We start from the raw sequence: 21,659 nt of genomic DNA on the forward strand, positions 1-21,659 counted from the left end.
CACTAATTTAAAAAATACAACCAAAACAGAAAAGAAAAAAAAAACAACTAAATGGTAATACATTTGATAGAGACTAATAATCTTGAAGATCGCTTTATCTTGGAGGTAAAGCTTCAATAAACTAATGTATGTATAATGTAACACTCTGTATGGTCATTCTATGAGGCCTGTAATGACAGTTTATCTTTAGCGCACTCTGTATCCTGCAGAATGTCAGTGGAAGGGGCCCTGAAGAACAGAGCTCTTTTCCCAGTAAGGTGAAAGATCCTCCTCTAGAAGTTAGCTGGAAAGGCTGCTGGTCTGATAGAGAAATCCATGCAGAAGCGGATCACAGTCCCTCACCACAGAATTAGCAAATAAAATGAAGAAATGCAATAATGCTGTGGATTAATGATACTGAGTGAATAAGCTTTTAATGCCTGAATCCTGATACAGTTTAATTCTAAAAAATGTAAAACTGAGGAATACATTAGAAGTACTAAAATAAACTGAACTGCATAATGACCACTCCTTCCTGATAAACAGCAATGGCTGATAACTGTAAATATGACACAGCACTAAAATAATAACCATTAGCATGTGAAAGCTATAAGGGTATTTTTGGCAGTTGCAATCACCAACACTCATGAAGAAATACCCTTTCCATAGTAAATACCTCTTGGTGGGAGCTGTTTATTTCAAGGTAGTAGGAATATAAAAAGTGAATTTGTCTGAAAGAATTGATTCTACAGGATTAGTATTATAGCAGTTAGGTTCAAAATGTGCATCTCTGCACTCACTGTATAACAGAATAGAGTAGTACTTGGTGTTCATGAACATAAGCATTAAATCCACACAAACAATTTATTAGTTCCAATAAAATCCAAGGGCAAAGAATTATTCAAAATGAAGTTCTCTCTGCTGTAAGCATAATTTGCACTTCAGCCTAATTTCAAATGTTGTCTTATTTTCTTTAGAAAAAAGAAAACAAGAACCAGTCATCATTTGCACTTTTGGGATTATAAATCTTCTCCTGAAATTGCTATAGCTTTTTAATTTCCATTTCAATCCATTACCTTTAAGGGACTAAAAAGTCCGATGGCTTAAAGTTTCTCTAAACTGCTTTCAAATTCTCAGTCACTGGGACATTAAATGTTTTTCTAAAATGCAGATTTAAAGAAGAGAGAGGGGAAAAAAAAAAAAAAAAAAAAGCAATAAAACACCAGAAAAACTGCTGCATATATTGCAGAGACTTTATAATTAAGATGCTATTTTCTTCAGAATTCACAGCCTCTCTTAAAAACAAGGAACAGAAGCACAAGAAAACTTATTAAAAAGAAATCAAGCTGTAAATAACTTGGACTCTTGAGTCAGCAAGATATCTAAGAATGTGGCGAACTCTAAAGCAGTTCCATTTGGCTGCGGAGCAGCAGAGAGAAAAGATTTCACTCAAAACCTGAGCTGTAGAACATATGCCATCTTACCTTCCAAATGTTCTGTTGTAACCAGTCCTAATGCTACCATGAAGGCAATTTTCTATGGAAAGAAATAAACACACATTAGATTTTCTACTACAACAATTCTGGTAGAAGTAAATAATCTGGCATTGACAGAATAAACCCAATAAGGTCTTTCAGAAATGTCTATTGCTTGAATGCATAGAAATATGAAGAACTAATTGAAGATTTGCTTCAGATATGCCTGGTCAGTCATGCCCTACTTGTAGGACTACATAAACTTTAACAGTTCAGAGTCTTATAAAGCCAATGATGTATGATTATTAATTGTATATAATGCATGACCAAAATTTCATATTGCTAGTTGCTTTGTTACTCCATTCTTTAGAAAAGCAATTGTGTATTATTATTACTGTCTGGCACTGTTTTTATTGGATACAAGCAAGCTATATGGAGAAGATACGACACACTTGCACTGAACTTTTCAACTTTTGAAATCTCCCCCCCTCCCCCCCCAAAAAAAAGAATAATTCAGAAATTGTTTGTCCCAAGTTACAGAAAGAATATCACATGCATGAACTGTGAAGGGGTCCACTGATCCCTTATCTTGCCTCAATGGGAAAGCTAACAAACATCTCCCACTGATAGTGGTGAACTCATTTTACAGCGAGGAATGTGATCTAAAAAAATTACTCAGAATTCTTGGTACACTGTGTACACGCAAACCACATTTGCATACTAACAAAACTTTGAAATATGCCTATGCAGTTATAGGGCAATTACTAGCGCAGATTCTACATTTTCTGTCAGAGATTTTTCATTCGGAATTTTTTTCCAATGAAATTTCTTGCAAGAAAAATTTTTGCTGAAGATTCCTTTTTTTTTTTTTTTCCCCTTAAATGGAAAACTGAAATTCTGTTGTGTAGTTCGAAGCCCAAACTGAACCAAACTACTTGGTTTTGCATCACATCTATGGTACTGTGGGGTCTCCTCTCTCTGCTGTGCTGAACAACCTCATTGGATCGTGCTAATTTCAGAATTGGATCGTGCTTCACAAGGTGCAATTCCACAGAAGAGATAATCTGGCTAGAAAAAACAAGCTATTAGGAATCTAGCAAGCAAAACTCACAATCCAACTGTGATAATGCACACAAAGACCATTGGAACATGTAATTGTCATGCTCACCCAAAATAAAATGTGTAGATTTAGGTTGAACTAAAATTGAGTGTGCAAGTGGTAGATGGTCAAAATATTCTGTTTCAGAGAAGTGTCAGGACAACATATTTCAACACTTCCAAGTCAAAATTAGTTTGACCTTCTTGTTTGTGAAAAACCTGATGATTCAACTTTTCATTTCAGCCCATTGTAAAATCAGCTACTAAGTTATTGAAAGTACCATTTCCTTTGCAATTCTGACTTCCACATAGTGAAACTCTGAAAGTAAACACATCCTCATTTTATAGATGAAAAGATCTAGCTAAGGGGTAGGTACTTCACAAATCAGAGAGTCAGGATTGGATATCCTTATTCTTCTTACATTTGTGAAAATATCTACGTCAAAGAGGTGAACTAACAAAGTCGTAAGATAGGAATATTGTCATTCCATGATCTCCTAGGGTGTAATTCTTCCTGTAGATTAAAAAATGGTCACGTAGAATCTCATCACTGGCAATTTAGATAACATTCATGCTATATTTCTGCCTTCCATAACTGTGGTAATGACATGCACATATACATACGCACATCAGACCTTGATTTCATTAATGCTCACTCCTTACATGTCTAAAACACCAGCTGGGCATGGTGGGGGTTCCACACGTGAAGGGAAAGATGAATATTTGATCAGAGACCCACTGTGTAGATCTGAGAAGAAAATTTGTCAATTGAGTAGAATTACAAGCTTCACTTCACCCCAACTAGAAGTAACTTTATGGCAGGATGTCTCTGCTCTGAGCAGAAGTCATAGCAACATTTAGATAAAGTGCGAATGGTTAATGTGTGATTGTGTGATTTTCCAGTTGGAACACAGATTGCCTATATTACTCAAAATATTGCCTATATTACCTAAAGATTAGACTGTAAAGGGAGCATACATTTTCTGACATCTAAACTAAAATTATTTCAGTACTGGCATGCTTGATAAATTTCCTCTCTTTATACTAAATTTATTTGAATACATATCTAATTAAATGTAATGACAGCATACGTGCTTATGAAGAGCTTTCATAAATTGACTTGATAATTATCTCACTATTAAAGACAGGAAGGTTTTATAGGTATTTGAAATATGGTTTCTCTTTAAAAATCCCAATAGAAGCTGTATTCTTTTTAACAAGCACGTTATATTAACAGCATATTTGTTTTCATGGGTTTTGCTGTTTCACACTCTTGCAGCTCATTGGATTCCACTCAAAATACTAGTTCCACTGCAAAGCTTTACTGTCAAGCATCCCAGAGAAATGGCAATGCAATGTTGTTTCTGCTCTGTGCAGGAATCCGCAAAATTGATTCTTTGATTTCTCCATCTTTGCAATGCAGGCTCAACTCTAGCATTTAGTCCACAATAGCAACGTGTCTCTCTTCTCAGTTCTTAAGTAGGATTAAAATCACTGTTAGCTAAATAACCAGCATTTCTGGCAGTTATTTTTTATTTTAAGTAAAAGAATGTTAGAATATGCATGAAAATGCTGCCAGCAATGTAAAATTTTAGTAATACACAAGCTGAAGTGCAAAAAGTTTTGTGCAATTCTAACTGCTTCTTCTATGCTGAACTCAGATACTTTTAAGTAAAACAAAACAAACCAACCAACCAAACAAACAAAAACAACTAAAAAGCATACTGATGACAAAAATAAAAAACAAAACAAACAAAAAACAACAAAAACAGACATTTGCTCCACAGAGGGATCACTCCCTTGTGTAATTTCTTAATTTCTTTGCAGAAATCATTCTGGTGGGAGAGGCGGCAATTACTAGACGGGCGGCAATTTAGTTTGGCAGTTAATGGCCTCCATCCTCACCAGCACCTGGCTTAGTGAAGGGTACAGGAGACCATTCTGCCAGTCACTCCTCAGCCTCCGGGTGACAACACTCACACAGCTCACGTCCCAGGAAAAGGCTCTGACCACTGGACCTGGACATCCTGGCTGACTGGCTCCCTCCATCCCTTCTGGGAAAGCCACTCCATAGCCACTCATCCAGGACTAACAGCTGCAAAATGCAGGCACAGCGAGATTTTCTATAGTCTAAGGATACTTGGGAAAGAAGAAATCTTAGGTTTATGCAAAAGGAATACATATTTCAGGGCTGTTGTGTCCAGAGCTAGCTTCCCGGCTTCCCAAAAGAACAACCAAGCCAGAAACTAAAGACAACCAGCAGGTTCTCAGTCTTTTGTGTTTGTTCAGATATGCTTAGAAACTGCAGGCAGAACTCCTGGCTACTGCTAGGTCTGGTTATTTCTGGTTTATTTATTTTTAATTTTACATTTAATATGTTAAATCCCAGTCTGTCATGACTGACATTTATGTAGAGATACACTCAAGTTCATGCCTCAGTTTTGTGCTTTGAAGATAAATAAAGGTGTGGAAAGAAGTGCCTAGATTGCTTATTTTCTTTAAAAAATTAAATCATCTGTTAAACAGCTATGAATGCTTTTAGAAATGTGTGGTATGTCTTTTCACGAAGCAAAACAAAGATTTTTACAAAACCATTTCTTTTTGTAATTACATGTTCTACGTATGTCAATACATGTGTTTACACTAATTATGTTGTTAGTTCTAATTACACTAATTGCATAAATACATGATAATCAACTAAAGTTTACTTTCAAAGAACAAAAGAAATTAACTTTAGACTTACATATTTATGGCTGTGAAACAAATATATGAAAAGTCACACTTAAGGGCATAGCTTCAGCATCCTACACAGAAAATTGTGTTTGCCAAGACATCCTGTATACATGGTAGGAACAATGTTCTTGGTTACAAAAAAAGACAGTCAGAGGAGCCAAAGGCACCAGGATATACTAGTTAGCTAGTTATACTAGTATACTAGTTATTTAATGGAAAGCTCATTAAATTTAAGAATGCTGTACCACAATTTGTCCCCAGTTGCACAGTCTCTTTCTTTGCATTCCTCTGGAAGATTTTTGCTCAGTATTCTTTTGTGGGGAATAAATTATGGTCAAAGAAAAATTGATTTTTTTTTTTCTAGCATTTTCTTTTTAAGCAGGATCTACTAGCCTTTCTACCCCCTAAGTGTTGGACAATAAATAATCTTTTGGAAATAGTTTCTTAATGAAAACAGATGCAGTCCCATCATTCAGTGGCAATGAAGATTCACACAAGGGTCAGATTTTAAACTCAGGGGTTTCATATACACATTTCTGCAGGGCTTTTGCATAAACCTGTGATATTCTATGTTAAAAGCCACAATATTTATCCCCTAACACTGTTCCAACTTTTGTCTTCAAATGTCACAAGGAGTGACATTGCCCACATAACATTAAAAATTTATATTGTGATAGTTCTCTTAAACTTACAGCACCAAGGATGCTTTCTTGCTCTAAACTTATTAGAATAATAAGGTTAAGATTTCACATTATATGAACATTTCCGCACTATAAGTAAGTGCAGTTTGTATAATTTTTCAAATTGCCTCAAAAGTATGTACAAGCTAATTTGAATACAACTAGTCAAAACCCAAACACCTGTTAAACATAGATTCTATTTCTACAAAGTCGTCTGATTTGTATTTTCAGTTTACATAGTAAATATTGTTCATGAAAGAGATTTAATCTTATTACTTGCTTTCTACTCTCTTCCTCAATTTGAATGATTTTAATGTGTTTCAGGCTAGAAAGAATCTGTGTACATGTGGGAATGTGGGATAACGCACACAGCAAATGCAAGGAACTATATTGTTACACACAATCTAGAGATTGCAAGATTCATTACCAAGAAGATGAAAATGTAAAAGCCCATCTTACAAAAGAATTGTTAATTCAACCTCAAATAAAGCCTGTAAATCCGGTGTTACATATTCGATAGCATAAAAGAAAATATTTTCAGCTTTTATATACCTTTCACAAGGCCTGGATTTTTACGATGCCTACAATTCTTACATTTTGCAACACTGGGAGGTTTGAAAGATGCAAACCAAATTTGTCAGAACAACTCACAGGGGCAGAACATACCTTTTGCAGTGAACCATAAGCACAAATTCAGTAATTATGTATGCACACTGAAAAAAAAATTAGTAATGGCCCCTAAAGCTTAATCATACTGTAGTTCAATTATTAAACTAATAATTGTTTAAAAAATCACCTCTGGATTTTCTTCCTTTTTCTTTTTGGTAGCAGGGCATCCCTGAGCTGGCTCTTCAGGAAGTTTCTTTGTCTCCACTTTACTTTCTGTCTGAGTTTGGACTTGAGGCTGAATAATGATAACCTAAAAGACAACATACAAATAAAAGAACAGAATTCACTATATAAAACTGGAATTTTCTGCCTGAAAATGTGATTCTTCATTGTAGTGTTAGTTGATACCTATACAGGCAACAAATACAAGTCACAAGCCACAGAGTCACAAGCCACAAGTCACAAGCCACAATTCACAAAAATATTAAAAACTGGATACCTAGCTTAGGCCCCTAAACATTCTGAAAACAAATTTTTATAGATGCATCATAAACCAGCAGCATCCTAAGGGAGCCATTTGATCAGCATCTCTGAAAATTAGGACACTTTCTATTTAGAGGGCTCCTGAAGCTGATTCAGCGGCCTAACTTTGGTGTTCATGATGTCAGTGACTTTAAGATGTTTCCCTTGATTTTATTTCACAGAGACATAGAATAGAACTACTACACGTTCAAAACAAGAGTCTTATCTCAGTTATTCCAGTGTTATTACAGAGTAAGTACATGTGGATTGGAAAGAAGATGCTCCTTAGGAATATTAATGGTACAGATCAGAGTTCAGTCCTCAGCATTTATGGTTATAAGCAGTGGATATCCATTTTTGCATAAACAAAATAAAATATATGTTTTAAATTAAATTTAATTCTGGTTAGAACCTTAGCTATAGGAATTACTACACAGATCTCTTAGGCATGCACGTGTTTGTATGTACATCTGCTACTATTTGAATTACCACATAAAGATTTACAAGTTTCAGATAACATTACCTCAAAAGCTATTAAATTAGAAGGAATGAGAGACAATTTCTAACCACGGAACTATACATGACTTTACACCCATACTTAAAGCTTCATAAAAGATACAGAAGAGCTTCCCAAGGTCACCTTCTTGATGAAGGTTATTGGCTTTGAACACTGAGCCTCTTCCATCTATTTCACTGCTAACCTTCAAAAAATTTATTTAATTGTTATAATTTATCTCCACGCAGTCACTCTAGAAGACTCAAGAGCATAAAAAGGTATATTTATTTTTTTTTAACCAGTAGCCAGTTAAAGTAAGAAAAATAAATTCTGTTAGAAGAGTGTAGAAGGGATGCTTACTTTTATTTACCTCACAAACCATCCTATATCCTGTATTCTTTCTTAGCACTGTATGGGAACCTGTGCTGCCAACAAAATCCGGGGTAGGAGTACCTAGCAATAAATTACAATGAATGTCCGCTGAGTACATTGGCAGACTTTATTGAATCTGTTTCTAGTACATGAGTGGAAAAGTTCTTATATTTCAAAGCTAAAAAGACACACAAAGTGGAAACAAGAAATTTGTAACTTGATTTTTTCCTACTGATCTGCTGATCAGTTTTGAAACCCGGAGCTCTCATTTCATTTGCCCATGGAAAAGGGAATTCCTGATTATTTGATACACTCCCCTGGGATCAGTTGATATAATTGGTATCTCTGTATAATTGAAGAGGGAGTCCATGGGGAATTTGAGCCTGTACAGAATTCAGGGATATTGTTAGTAAGAAATGGTTTAAGTAAAGAGAAGATTGTATTGTTCTATTAACATCAGGCTACACAATGATACATCTAAAATCAAGGCATGTACACAGACAAATGTCTACTGGTGTCCATGTGTCCCCTTAAGGATTTTTCCACTGCTTTCTGATTATTTCCTTCAAAAGGAACCACAAGCACCACTCTGTCAGCGCTTTGCACTCCCAGAGGAACCACCAGTACACAAGAGATAAGGACATACTGGAAAGTGTCCAACAAAGGGCTTCCAAGATGCTGAAGAGACTGGAGCATTTCTCCTATGAAAAGAGGCTGAGAGAGCTGAGACTGTTCAGCCTGGAGAAGAGGAAGCTCAGGGGGGATCTTATCAATGTCTGTAAATACCTTTTTACAGAGTGCAAAGAGGACAGAGCCAGGCTCTTTTCACTAGTGCCCAAACTGGAAGACATGAGGCTCCCTCTTAACATCAGGAAGCCCTTCCATGCTGTTTGGGTGACGGAGCACTGGCACAGGTTGCCCAGAGAGGTTGTGGAGTCTCCTCCTTGGAGAACTTCAGAAGCTACCAGGATGTGGTCCCGGGCAGCCTGCTTTGGGTGGCCCTGCTGGATGGAATTTTCCAGATGGCCTCTAGAGGGTCCTTCCAGCCTCAGTTCTTCTGTGATTGCATGACCATTCTGCTCACATCTGTGCCATAATTCCTGAGTTTGGCAGATGAAACACAGCAAGAAGCAGAACTTACCTTGCTGTCGGCACTGATGAGGAGTGGTTGCACTTTGACACTGTCGTTGACCATAGAGACGGTAGTGCTGGTGCTGATAGGAGTTGCATTGTTGGGGGAGGTGGAGATGATGGCGTACGCCACACCGGCACTGCTCAGCGGTGACGAGAGAGGGGTAGGCTCGGTGATGTTTTGTGACTGGCTGTTAGGTGTCTGTACATGGCTGACGGTGTTGTTGGCAGTGGGGAGGGCAGGGCTGGGGTTTTTGATGCTGACGACAGTAGCCTTTTGGAAGGTAGAAGGCTGCTTGGATGGTTGGTCTCTGCACGGGGAAATAGGGAGGCTGTCTGGAATCAGGGTCTTTGGCCTAACCTGCAAAAAGGGTTAGATGTTATGAGGCATAATCCAACACTCTAGTGCAAAAACACTGCATATATGCAGTCTAGCCATAGAGCCTCCAGTTGTATTAACTACACAACAGGAGCGCCTAGAAAAATGCAGTGTAGCAACTTGAAGTAGACAGCCATTCATTCACTTGTAGATGTATTCCCAGCACTCCTCACCTGAGTCATTTTGTAGTCCCTGACTCATTGCAATGCTAAACAAGAAGGGAGAAAAAAGTCAATTCCTCACTTTTATTAGCACACTTCCATACACATGCTATTCAAGCCACATTCAGTTCTCAGTAGGCATGTTTAAGTCAAAGCCTTTTCCAAAGAATGGAAAACCCAGATGCAATAATTTCCTGTTCTGAAGGACACAACACTCTTGCTATGGATTAAGGAGTGGGAATTGAATCATTAAGGGAGTCGTGGGAAAGCATTTACAGGAACATTAAGTGTATGCACATCGTTTGTACTGGTGGATCAGTGAATGAAGCTCCTTATATTCTTAAGACAAGCCATGTTCAATGGACACAACCACTCCGCTCAACAACAACAGAGAGAAAGAGAGGGAAAAAAAGACACACAGAAACATACAGCTTAGTATTTTGTGCTGTAAGGAAAAAGCTGCTGTGCGGCTGTGGGTGAGTAAAGAAGGCACTTCTCCATGGATGGATGGGGAAATCGTTTGCCAACATCTGTGAAGACTGAGGCTTTACATAGAGCCATGAATGATAGCTGAAAACAATTGTCTCCAGCTAATGTGATGTGTTTCCAGTGGGGTAATTAATGTCACCCCGTCAACATGGCTCTGACTTAACAATGTGTTAAGTACAGTTCCAGAATTGAAAATAAATAATTTAAACTGCTTCACAAGAAGTTAACTTCACTCCTAGCTTATTCGTTAACATGGCCACATAAAACAGCCGGCTCCCTCTGTGCTTATTTCATCCTGTCACTTCTCGCACCTTCCATACTGTGAAACAAAATGACAAGCTGCAGCAGACAGGCGGTGGAAACAGCTGCCTGTGCCGCTGTGCGTCAGCCAGCAAGAGCCCTTCCAGTGATGCTGCCTCCAATCTCCAGCCTAAGTAAGCCATTTAATGAAAAGGCAGGGATTCACTGATGTAGGGAAAATCATCTCTCAAGGCTGGCTGTCGTCCTCTGTCATATCAAGGAGGAGCTGTACCCATTTCTCCTTGTAGAGAATATGAAGCATGGCAGCACATGTATCTCAACTCTTTCTATTCCAGCAGCACAGTGCTCAGTTGCCACTTGGCTCCTAAAACTGATGAATAGTATAAACATGCATTAGAAGCACAGTCCTGGTTAGGAGCACATAAACTACAAGTAATCAAGGTAGATGTAAAGTGAAAGAGCAAACAGAGGCAGACAGGAGGCTTTGCCTAAAGTACAGCGGCAGACGAGTGACAAAGCTGGGAAGCTGTTGTGTTTGGCTCACAACTTCAAATTAACACCAAAAAGCCTTGTGGACTCAGTGCAAAGTGACTCAAAGCTACACTAACCAAGAACTAACCATGTTCAAGATATTCTGACAGTAAAAGATTTTTTTTTGCTCTTTTTCCTCCATCTCATGAGTTCCACCCCACATATTTTATGTAAGGGTTATTTGGTTTTATTATTGAAGATATTAGACTAATACTCTGGCCAAGATATTTAAGAAGGTAGTCTATGTTTAGCTTCATATTCAAAATTAATTAATGGTCTTATTTTATTTTCAAAAGCAGTGCAGAGATGTTTGGTTTAGAACCATCCTAGCCCAGGCATTTTGCAAAACTAAGGCTTCTAACATGAACAACAGCCAGTGAAATAGCAGTCGTGAAGCAGAGACAGACTCTTAAAGCATTCATGTCTACATCAGAGTCAGTTATACAAGCAGATATTGTAATATCTATTTTTATATTTTCATAATAGTATTCTTTTTCCTCCTGTGTTATACCTTATATAATTCTTTCATATGTAAGCCTTTAACAAGTTGCTCATGCCACGTGCTCAGAGATACATGTACATTCACAGAAATAGTGTTGTTACTCAGAAAAAGTCCGAGACGCTTGGCAAAATACAGTTAAAATGCACTCTCATGGCCAAAAATAAAAATAAAAATAAAAAATTATAAGCTGTTTGGTAAACATCTAAATGATGGATCTCTCCTTAAAACAATTTTCTTGTAAATTGGTATAACATCAGTTACCAACAGAAATACTGTAAACATGGAAAGAGATAAGTCCATATATATATACAGGAAGAAAGATAAATAAATAGTAGCTCAGATCAAAGATTCAATGTAACAGTCACTGAGATCTTTAAAAAAAAAATCAAGTCTGACAAAAAGTCATCTCTGTAGTTTTTCTAGCCAAAAGCTGTCATGCAGTCTACCCAGATCTGCTGTATCTGTCACTCTCACTTGCATGTTTGTGTTTAATCAAAAGCCTAATTAAAACTAAATGCAAATATATATTCTAGCTACATAGTTATCTTTTCTACACCATTATCTATATATGTATTGATTGTCAGGTGTAATACTTCAATGAATCCTATACACGCTCTTTACACAATTATATCAATTCTGCAAGTTGTGGATGAATGCATATGACTGTGCTATATAATAAGCTATTCCTGCACAATTAAACAGCTGTAATTTTCCAAAGTAACATATTCCCTATAAAGCACTACCTATTGAAGTATTTGATCTGATTTAGCACACATGAACATAAGCTGGAGATTTTCTGCCACCTTGTGATATGAAGGAGGTATAGCGGTCTTCATTGTCCTGCAAATTCCCTAAGTTCATTTAACGTTGTGAAAGTAGATTTATTACAGAATAATAAAAAGGGTTGACTACAGAAAAGTTTCAGGTGCTCCTAGCATGAGTTAAAGCTAAAATAAGTGAAAATAATATTTATATCCTCAGCCCGTAGGCATGCATACAAAAAAGAAAAGCACAGAAAGCCCTTCCCCTCTGCAGTGCTCTAACACCTGTGAATTGAAACACTAGGCATAAGTATTTAAAAAGTAGCTAGGCTAACATTTAGTAGAGTTTCACATTTAAAAACTAACCTGCTATAGTACTCTGTGAGAATAAATGGTGCTATCTGGGAAGAAAAAAAAATGAAGGAAAGAGCTAACAAATTCCTTTCCCACACTGCAAAGCTGTAGCTTAAATTTGGGAGACAGAAGGAAGACAGCAGCACCAGTAGAAATCTGACACCTGACAATCACCAATGAACTGTATTTTACATGCAAGCTAAGAAAGAAGCCTTTTCTACTGAAAGTAGCATAGGTTGGATGGCACCAGTCCCTATTACAAGAGGCACAAATACAAGGTGCATAAGTTTGTAAAAGGAGAAAAAAAAGAGGAAGTAACAGACAGCATGTGTGTCACAAAGAGAAAACCACAACTGTTTCTCCTGTAGCTCAACCCTCCTTTCCCCAGATATCTTTAATTTAACTTCTGACAGCTGTCAAAACAGAATGTGATACTACCAGGGCTATAAATGTATGGGAAGAGAGGGCTGTTGCTTGAATGTAATGATTTCACAAAAGCCACGTTGTTCTCAAATGTGCTCAATAACCACAATAACAGAAACATTTGATTTTAGGCTGCAATATTCAGACACCCATGGTACTTCCCAAATAGCCTGCAGGTGAGTACAGTGTTTGAGAAGATATTCCCAGACTTGAGAATTCACAAGGTGGCTGTCTACTTTTCAGGCAGGGAAATAACATGGAGCCTGATCCTGTGACATGTACAGGGTGCACTTTTGTTCAGCAACCTCTAATTTCATATATTTTAAAGAGTTTAAGATCAGAAGGGCATCAGCTCCTGTGACTAACGTGACTTCTTGTACACACTATATCATTAAACTCCATCCAGATGTCCCTGTGTGAAGCCCAAAGGCTTCCATTATACCAAAACATCATTCCAGCTCTCAAGAGCACAAATTGTTGAATACCTCAGAGGTGCATGAATGGTTGAGTGGCAGAGGTTGGAGAGCCTGATATGTCACCATTGACAAAAGCAACTGATCATAGGCAATCTATTTCCTGAGCTATGTTCCATCAGATAAGCCACTCATGTGCTGTAGTGAAGAAAAAGATAAGATAAAGAAGACAAACCCTTACAAAATAAGCCCTCAAGATCCAACCCAAACAAGTATGGGGGAGAAGGAGAAGAGAACAAAGACACATGATTCCTCCCATCTCTGTGGGCAATGATATACAGTCCTAAAGGACAGGATTTAATTAGAATAGCTAACTCGGTGCAGATCTGCAGGTGCTATGAGAATTCTGGCAAATGTGTTCTCCTTACGGCCCAGTGAGAAAGGGAAGATGATAAAAAAAAAGTACTTCAACTACAAAACCGAACGGGATTATTGTGATCCTTCAGCTCACAAACCAGCCGTAGTACTTCCCCTAGAAACCAAAGGCTGATTTTAACAGAAAATACAAAGAACTTCTTAATGATGAATTCATCATCAGCCCAATAAACTGTTTTAATATTTCATTACACTCGTAACTGGCATTTTATTGCAAGGTTGAAATTGCTTAAGTTCAGCTTCCAGTCCTGGATCTTGTTATAGCTTTGTCAGCAGCACTGAAAAGTCCTCCCCCTCCCCATAACAGATATCAGCTGGATCGTGCTCAGCATCAATCAGCCCTTCATACTGGCAGGGCCGATCTGTATGAGAGTAAATTTTTCATTTCAACGCAATATCACATTGCCTTTGAGAGAAAGACCATTATTCACACTTTATTTTCACTTCACCCTTATACTTGGACCTTAAAAACAAAAACTCAAAATGGATTTGGCACAATTCATATGTCACAGTGGCAAAGTGCTGGGAGCAGCAGACAGAGCTTTCATTCTTGAAAAGCTTTAGAGGATCACACAGAAAACATTAGCAATGGCTGATAAAATGAGTGCAATGTGGTGTAATTATATCCTTCACCAGAATGAACAGATGCACACTGACTTCAGTAAGGCTGTGTCTATTTATGCCAGCTGAGGGCTAACTCTGTCTTTTTTTTAGATCACTAAAAATCAGGGAAAAGAAAAAATTCTTCATAACTTCACAACAGTGAAACACCCTAAAATACAGTATGCCCAGTAGACATGAATATGAGCATTTCCACCTTGCTTGATTGTTCCCTTCCTTATAAGCTCCTGTTGTCTTTGGCTTGCTCTGAGAGCACAGACAAATTAAACACAATTTATTTTCTTGCCACAGCACGTAGATTAAAAAACACAAGTGACTACGGATCCATATATGTTTTTTTCCTTCCCTTTGATGGAGCTACACAAAAGAGAAGTTTCTCTTCAGTGTGTACCACAAGGAAATGCCATGTAAGATGACCCAGTTCAGCGAGTCTTGTCTCCACATAACATCAGCCTCCCCTTATCATCTGCCGCTGTCCCTGAAATATGAGCTTGGAAAGCCACAGAAGAATTATATGAAATTCAGAACAAAAGCCAAGCAAGTTTACTATCCCACATTTTCAATCCTTGCTGCTCTGGACTGGGTGAGCTAGGAAGAAATCTTAATCTTCACTGAAATCAACGGCAAATTTTAACAGGCTTCAGTATGACCAGAACCACAGCTAGCACCTCAGAATGAACACCGGTCTCTCATTTTACATGCTGTGCAAAGTAAATACCACAAAATCACTCTGTGATATTTTGACATATATTCAAATCACATGCACTAGATTGGATGTTTTCCTCTGGACTGTATACCTACCATATTTTAGTACCTCAATTTGTTAGTCATGGTCAGCCAACTTTAGTGACAAGGTGATACCCAGATATAATAACCCCTTTACATTTTTTAAGACAACAAAGGTATTTCATAGAGTTTTATTTCTCCTTCAGCCTTGCTTGATACCAGAAACAGAAGTTTTGCTCAGATAAATGTTCATGCTGGAATCTGCCAACTCTGCTTTCTGCGGATGTTGGCAGAAGGCAGTCAGGAGGGAGTTCTTTATTAAAAACATTATCAGTATTTTGAACACAAAACTGTATTTTCAGAGGAACTTTACTGACTTTTGGTAATGAAACATACATCTCTCCTCAGTTATACTTCCTGTATTTTCTGGTTTGGCATCGCTGCTACCGAGTTGGTGATTCATTAAGTAGCTTTTTTCCATTTACAAAGGCGAAAACTACCATTAAATCAGCAAATTAAAATCAATATTATTTAAAACAAAAAACAAACAAACAAAAAAACACAACAACAACAAAAACCAAACCACACAGGGGTTGAAGTTGACAAGGATTTGTTTTTTTTGTTCTGCACAATGATTCTGTCCTTGAATATGCAGTTATGTGTCTCTGAGGAAAGAATTTAATCCTCATTGTTTAGGATTACAATACAAATATAAAAGTTAGACTGTGATTTAACACAACAGTCAATAACTTCTATTTCTACTCTCCTCAGTATTTCAAGCCAGCTTGCTTCTCTCTCAGATACTCATCTATGATTAACTTGCTTCAATTTAAATACAAAGTGTCTATGAAGCCTTTAGGCACAACGAACATCTGTCTGCTCTCTTTCTATCCTTACACATCTATAGGTGGGCTCTGGACCAACCCACACAACCAGGCTTTCCTTGGGCCTGTGAGATATGTTGATCTGATTCGTGTCAGTATGGAACAGTGCTAGGGCCGCATGGTATGATGAATGTGACCTTCTGTCTTACATACTCTTGTATAACCACAAGTCTAAGAAAAACAGAATGGTTAATGTATATAGTTCTTGTACCTTGCAAAGGAATGTTTTAACAATTCGTGTCAATAGAGAGCAGTTCTGTCTGTCTCTGGGTCCTGCACTGGCAATTTAATTCTTCCACAGATGTGGTTTCTTCCCTTTCCTCCCAGTGTCCCAGTCTCCCCCTCATTATAGTCAATTTATCAAATCTTCAGAAATATTCCTCAAATCCATGAGCCTACTTGCTTTTGTTATACCGAACTCTTATTCCTAACAGTTACAGCCTTTTTGCCTTCTTTGTGGTTGATTTAGCACTGCTATAGATGTGACTGGAGTGTCCCTGTGAATGGCCTGTGAGGAATGTTTTAACAACATCATGAAGTGTCAATAGAGAGCTATTTGTATTTGTATGTTCTTTCTTTGAAGTCTCTGATGTCTGGGGGTTTCAGAACAACTGCTAACAACTAGTAACTGTTATGACTTCTGAATGGGACACTATGCAAACCCCTGATATCTGGCCAGGTGGCCAGGAGATTAAGGAGAAGAAAGAAGCTGAAGGATGGCTAGAAGACAAATCTTGCAGGGAACTCTGTAAGCTTTTGACATGCTGCCAGGGAGTACAAAGGGGAAGGACAAGAAAAAAAAACCTGAGAGGAAGACTACAAGCCTTCAGCATGAAAGACCCCCAGAGACCCCCAGGGGGACCACCGGAGACTGATGCGCATGCTCCAGTAGGAGGGTTTGGATCCCGGAAGCTAATTATAATAACCCGTGTTTTTATTAGAAGTAGTAATGAATATGTATCAGCCTATGAGCATAAAAATCAGCTGCTTGATGTAACTGGCGTGCATCTAGGTGGAGTGGAGACTCCCGACGCACCCAGCGCTGTTTGCTTACCTCTATTCTTTTAATAATTTTTAAACTTTGATTATAATCCTATTTTGGGACTGAGCGATTTATAACAGGCCCAAATTCTGCTGTCACTTTAAAGACCAGGATGTCACTGTTTCATGCTGTCCATCATGCTAAGAGCTTTTTGTGATTCTGGACAACAATAATGGCACATTATAATAATTTGACCAGCCATGACTAGTGAAAACCAAAAAGTTTAAATGATGACATAACTCTGCTCAGGGTTTAAGGAGCTGAGACTGGATGAAGCATCACTAGTCCTTATGTATCGCGTCACCATTATCCACAATGACAAAAACAGGTTCTGTTTGCTGGCAGCCTGAACCAGATGAAAGCACACAAAAAGTTCAGATATCAAGAGGTGAAAGTGAAGGTTTTAGGGACATGAAGTGGTGCAGTGACTTCTTCCAAGCTTCTGTTGAGGTACGGCAGATTGGGAAAAACTTTCTTTCAGGCTGTTGTGTGACCAGAGTCCTACTGTAGGTTTATACAACTGACAATGAGGTTCAGAGAGGCAGCACAGTCCAGACCCAAACCATCCATCTGATCACGGATGCAAATGGTGTCAGTGGAGAAAGGGGACACTTCTCACCCTCCTGATACTCTGCAAAACAGCATTTGATTTGGAGAAACACGAGACTTTACCTGGGGAAAAAGGTAGAGTGTCAAGTGTTAAAACAACTTGAATTTTTCCTGTATGTTGTATAGTTTAGGCTCCTACTTGCAGACTATCATGGAGATGAGTCTTTCCAGATCTTTTACAAAATGTTCATGACACTGACTAGATCTGAAAGACTCAAGAATCAGCAGTCCCGGTTCTTCTTCACCACCACCATGGATAAGTTCTCTAATTAAGAACAGAAACTCAAAAAGGCAGAGAAGATGGAGGCATTGTGAAGAGTTTGCATCTGGGTGCAGACCTCTTTCCTACACACATACATTCAGCTTCTTCCATACTGCTGAAGTCTAGATTTCTTGTCAGTGCCAACTGCCAGCATATCACCATCCTCAAGGAACACTTCTTATCACACTGCCTTATTCATACCTTCATCTGTCTTGGTGCACATGTAAAATACGTAGCATGGAGCACTCTGGATGCTCCAGCAAACCATGCCTCTATCAGCAACACAGGCTACCCATCAAACCTATCCACTAGTGAGTAACCAAGATTCCCACAGATTTTCCAACAAAAGTGACATGTTTTCATCATGAGGGTGGTCAAGCACTGGAACAGGCTTCCTAGAGAGGTGGTTGATGCCTCAGGCCTGTCCGTGTTCAAGAGGCATTTGGGTAATGCCCTCAATAATATGCTTTAACTTTTGGTTAGCCCTGAAGCAGTCAGGCACTTGCAGTTGCTGATCTTTGAAGGTCCCTTGCAACTGAACTGAACTGTTCTGTTTTGTTCTATCCAATAGTCAAAGCTTCCCTTCAAAGGGAGTCTCTACAGCCAGACTAATGCTCATATAAGGAGGCATCTCAACCTTCTTCTCTAAGAGTTGAGGACACAAACCTCATCACTTTCAACAAAAAACATTTTCTTTGTTATCGTCCTCTGACAGAAATACACAGTGGCATGTAATTAATACTAATATGCTTATTTAAAATAAACAAACTGATAAAAAGAAGTCCTAACCAGAACCCTCAGCTGCACATGCTTCTTCCCAAAGGGAAAGGATGAGAGAAGAAATAGCTTACAACAGATGTTAATCTTTCTGCTTGATACATTACTGAAAGGCATTCCAAATACAGTGATGAGCACAGTATAAAAGCTTATATCACAGAATCACAGAATTTCCTAGGTTGGAAGAGACCTCAAGGTCATCGAGTCCAACCTCCAACCTAACGCTAACAGCCCTCCACTAAACCATATCCCTAAGCTCTAAATCTAAACGTCTTTTGAAGACTTCCAGGGATGGTGACTCCACCACTTCCCTGGGCAGCCTGTTCCAGTGCCTCACAACCCTTTCAGTGAAGAAGTTCTTCCTAACATCTAACCTAAAACTCCCCTGGCTCAACTTAAACCCATTCCCCCTCGTCCTGTCACCAGGCACGTGGGAGAACAGGCCAACCCCCACCTCGCTACAGCCTCCCTTGAGGTACCTAAAAAGAGCGATAAGGTCACCCCTGAGCCTCCTCTTCTCCAGGCTGAACAAGCCCAGCTCCCTCAGCCGCTCCTCGTAGGACTTGTTCTCCAGGCCCCTCACCAGCTTCGTCGCCCTTCTCTGCACCCGCTCAAGCACCTCGATGTCCTTCTTGTAGCGAGGGGCCCAAAACTGAACACAGTACTCGAGGTGCGGCCTCACCAGAGCTGAGTACAGGGGGACAATCACCTCCCTAGCCCTGCTGGTCACGCTGTTCCTAATACAAGCCAGGATGCCGTTGGCCTTCTTGGCCACCTGAGCACACTGCTGGCTCATATTCAGCCGACTGTCAACCATCACTCCCAGGTCCTTCTCTGCCTGGCAGCTTTCCAACCATTCCTCTCCCAGTCTGTAGCTCTGCTTGGGGTTATTGCGCCCCAGGTGCAGGACCCGGCACTTGGCCTTGTTAAACTTCATGCAGTTGACCTCAGCCCATCGGTGCAGCCTATCCAGATCCTCCTGCAGAGCTTTCCTACCCTCCAGCAGATCGACACACGCACCTAACTTGGTGTCATCTGCGAACTTACTGAGGGTGCACTCGATGCCCTCGTCCAGATCATCGATGAAGATATTAAAGAGGACCGGCCCCAGCACCGAGCCCTGGGGGACGCCACTAGTGACTGGCCTCCAACTGGACTTGGCTCCATTCACCATGACTCTTTGGACCCGGCTATCCAGCCAGTTTCTAACCCAACGAAGCGTGCGCCAGTCCAAGCCAAGAGCAGCCAGTTTCTTGAGGAGAATGCTGTGGGAAACAGTGTCAAAAGCCTTGCTGAAGTCAAGGTAGACCACATCCACAGCCTTTCCCTCATCCACCCAGCGCGTCACTCTGTCATAGAAGGAGATCAGGTTCGTCAGGCATGACCTGCCTTTCATAAAGCCATGCTGACTGGGCCTGATCGCCTGCTTCCCCTTCAAGTGCTGCATGATGACTCTCAGGAGGATCTGCTCCATGAGCTTTCCTGGCACTGAGGTCAAACTGACAGGCCTGTAGTTTCCCGGGTCTGCCCTCCGGCCCTTCTTGTAGATGGGTGTCACGTTTGCTAGCCGCCAGTCGATTGGGACCTCCCCCGATAGCCAGGACTGTTGATAAATGATGGACAGTGGCTTGGCCAGCTCCTCTGCCAGTTCCCTCAGTACCCTTGGGTGGATCCCATCCGGCCCCATCGACTTGTGCACATCTAAGTGCCGTAGCAGGTCACCAACCAGTTCTTCATGGATAATGAGGGCCACATCCTGTTCCCCATCCCCTTCCACCAGCTCAGGGTACTGGGTATCCAGAGAACATCCGGTATTGCCGCTAAAGACTGAGGCAAAGAAGGCATTGAGCACCTCCGCCTTTTCCTCATCTCTTGTAACTAAGTTTCCCCCCGCATCCAGTAAAGGATGGAGATTCTCCTTAGTCCTCCTTTTTGTGTTGATGTATTTATAGAAACATTTTTTGTTATCTTTAACGGCAGTAGCCAGATTGAGCTCCAGATGAGCTTTGGTCTTCCTAATTTTGTCCCTGAACAGCCTCGCTACTTCTTTAAAGTCCTCCTTAGTGGCTTGCCCACTTTTCCAAAGCTTATAAACCCTCTTTTTCCTCCTAAGATCAAGCCACAATTCTCTGTTGAGCCAGGCCGGTCTTCTTCCCCGCCAGCTCGTCTTTGGGCACGTGGGTACAGACCGTTCCTGCGCCATGAAGACTTCCCTCTTGAAGATCGCCCAGCCTTCCTGGACCCCTCTGCCCTTCAGAACCGCCTCCCAAGGGACTCCACCAACCAGTGTCCTGAGCAGTTCAAAGTCAGCCCTCCGAAAGTCCAATACAGCGGTTTTACTGGTCCCCTTCCTGGCCTCGCCAAGAATAGTGAACTCCACCATTGCGTGATCACTCTGCCCGAGACAGCTCCCGACGATCACGTCCTCCACCAGTCCTTCTCTGTTTGTGAAGAGAAGGTCTAGCGGGGCACCTCCCCTGGTAGGCTCACTAACCAGCTGTGTCAGGAAGCTATCTTCCACGCTCTCCAGAAACCTCCTAGACTGCTTTCTCAGGGCTGTGTTGTGCTTCCAGGATATGTCTGGGAAGTTGAAGTCCCCCACGAGTACAAGAGCTGATGATTTTGCAACCTCTGTCAGCTGCCTGTAGAATTCCTCATCCGTCTCCTCATCCTGGTTCGGCGGTCTATAGCAGACCCCGACCAGGACACTAGCCTTGTTGTCCCTGCCGATCCTAACCCAAAGGGACTCGACCTTGTCATTCCCAACCTCGAGTTCTACAACCTCGAAAGACTCTCTAATATAGAGAGCCACACCACCACCCCTTCTATGCTGCCTGTCCCTTCTATAGAGCTTATAGCCAGGCATTGCAGCACTCCAGTCATGAGACTGGTCCCACCACGTCTCCGTGATGGCAACCAAGTCGTAGCCTGCCT

At 40.2% G+C, this 21,659-nt stretch overlaps 1 protein-coding gene across 3 annotated transcripts in view; it reads right to left on the bottom strand.

The window, feature by feature from the left end:
• Positions 1 to 21,659, bottom strand: part of PHF21B (PHD finger protein 21B) — a gene marked incomplete at its 3' end in the record, with an annotated part of 173,863 nt that overhangs the window by 16,594 nt on the left and 135,610 nt on the right. For all 3 annotated transcript variants that reach the window (XM_082756825.1, XM_082756824.1, XM_082756823.1), the window contains 3 exons: positions 9,106 to 9,456; positions 6,762 to 6,884; positions 1,464 to 1,515 (listed from right to left, as the gene is read on the bottom strand). In XM_082756825.1, coding sequence (XP_082612951.1) covers positions 1,464 to 1,515; positions 6,762 to 6,884; positions 9,106 to 9,456 — 526 coding nt within the window. The remainder of the gene's footprint in view (positions 1 to 1,463; positions 1,516 to 6,761; positions 6,885 to 9,105; positions 9,457 to 21,659) is intronic.

The sequence above is a fragment of the Aythya marila genome (genome assembly GCF_965140915.1).
Source record: "Aythya marila genome assembly, chromosome: 1".
NCBI classification, from domain to species: Eukaryota; Metazoa; Chordata; class Aves; order Anseriformes; family Anatidae; genus Aythya; species Aythya marila.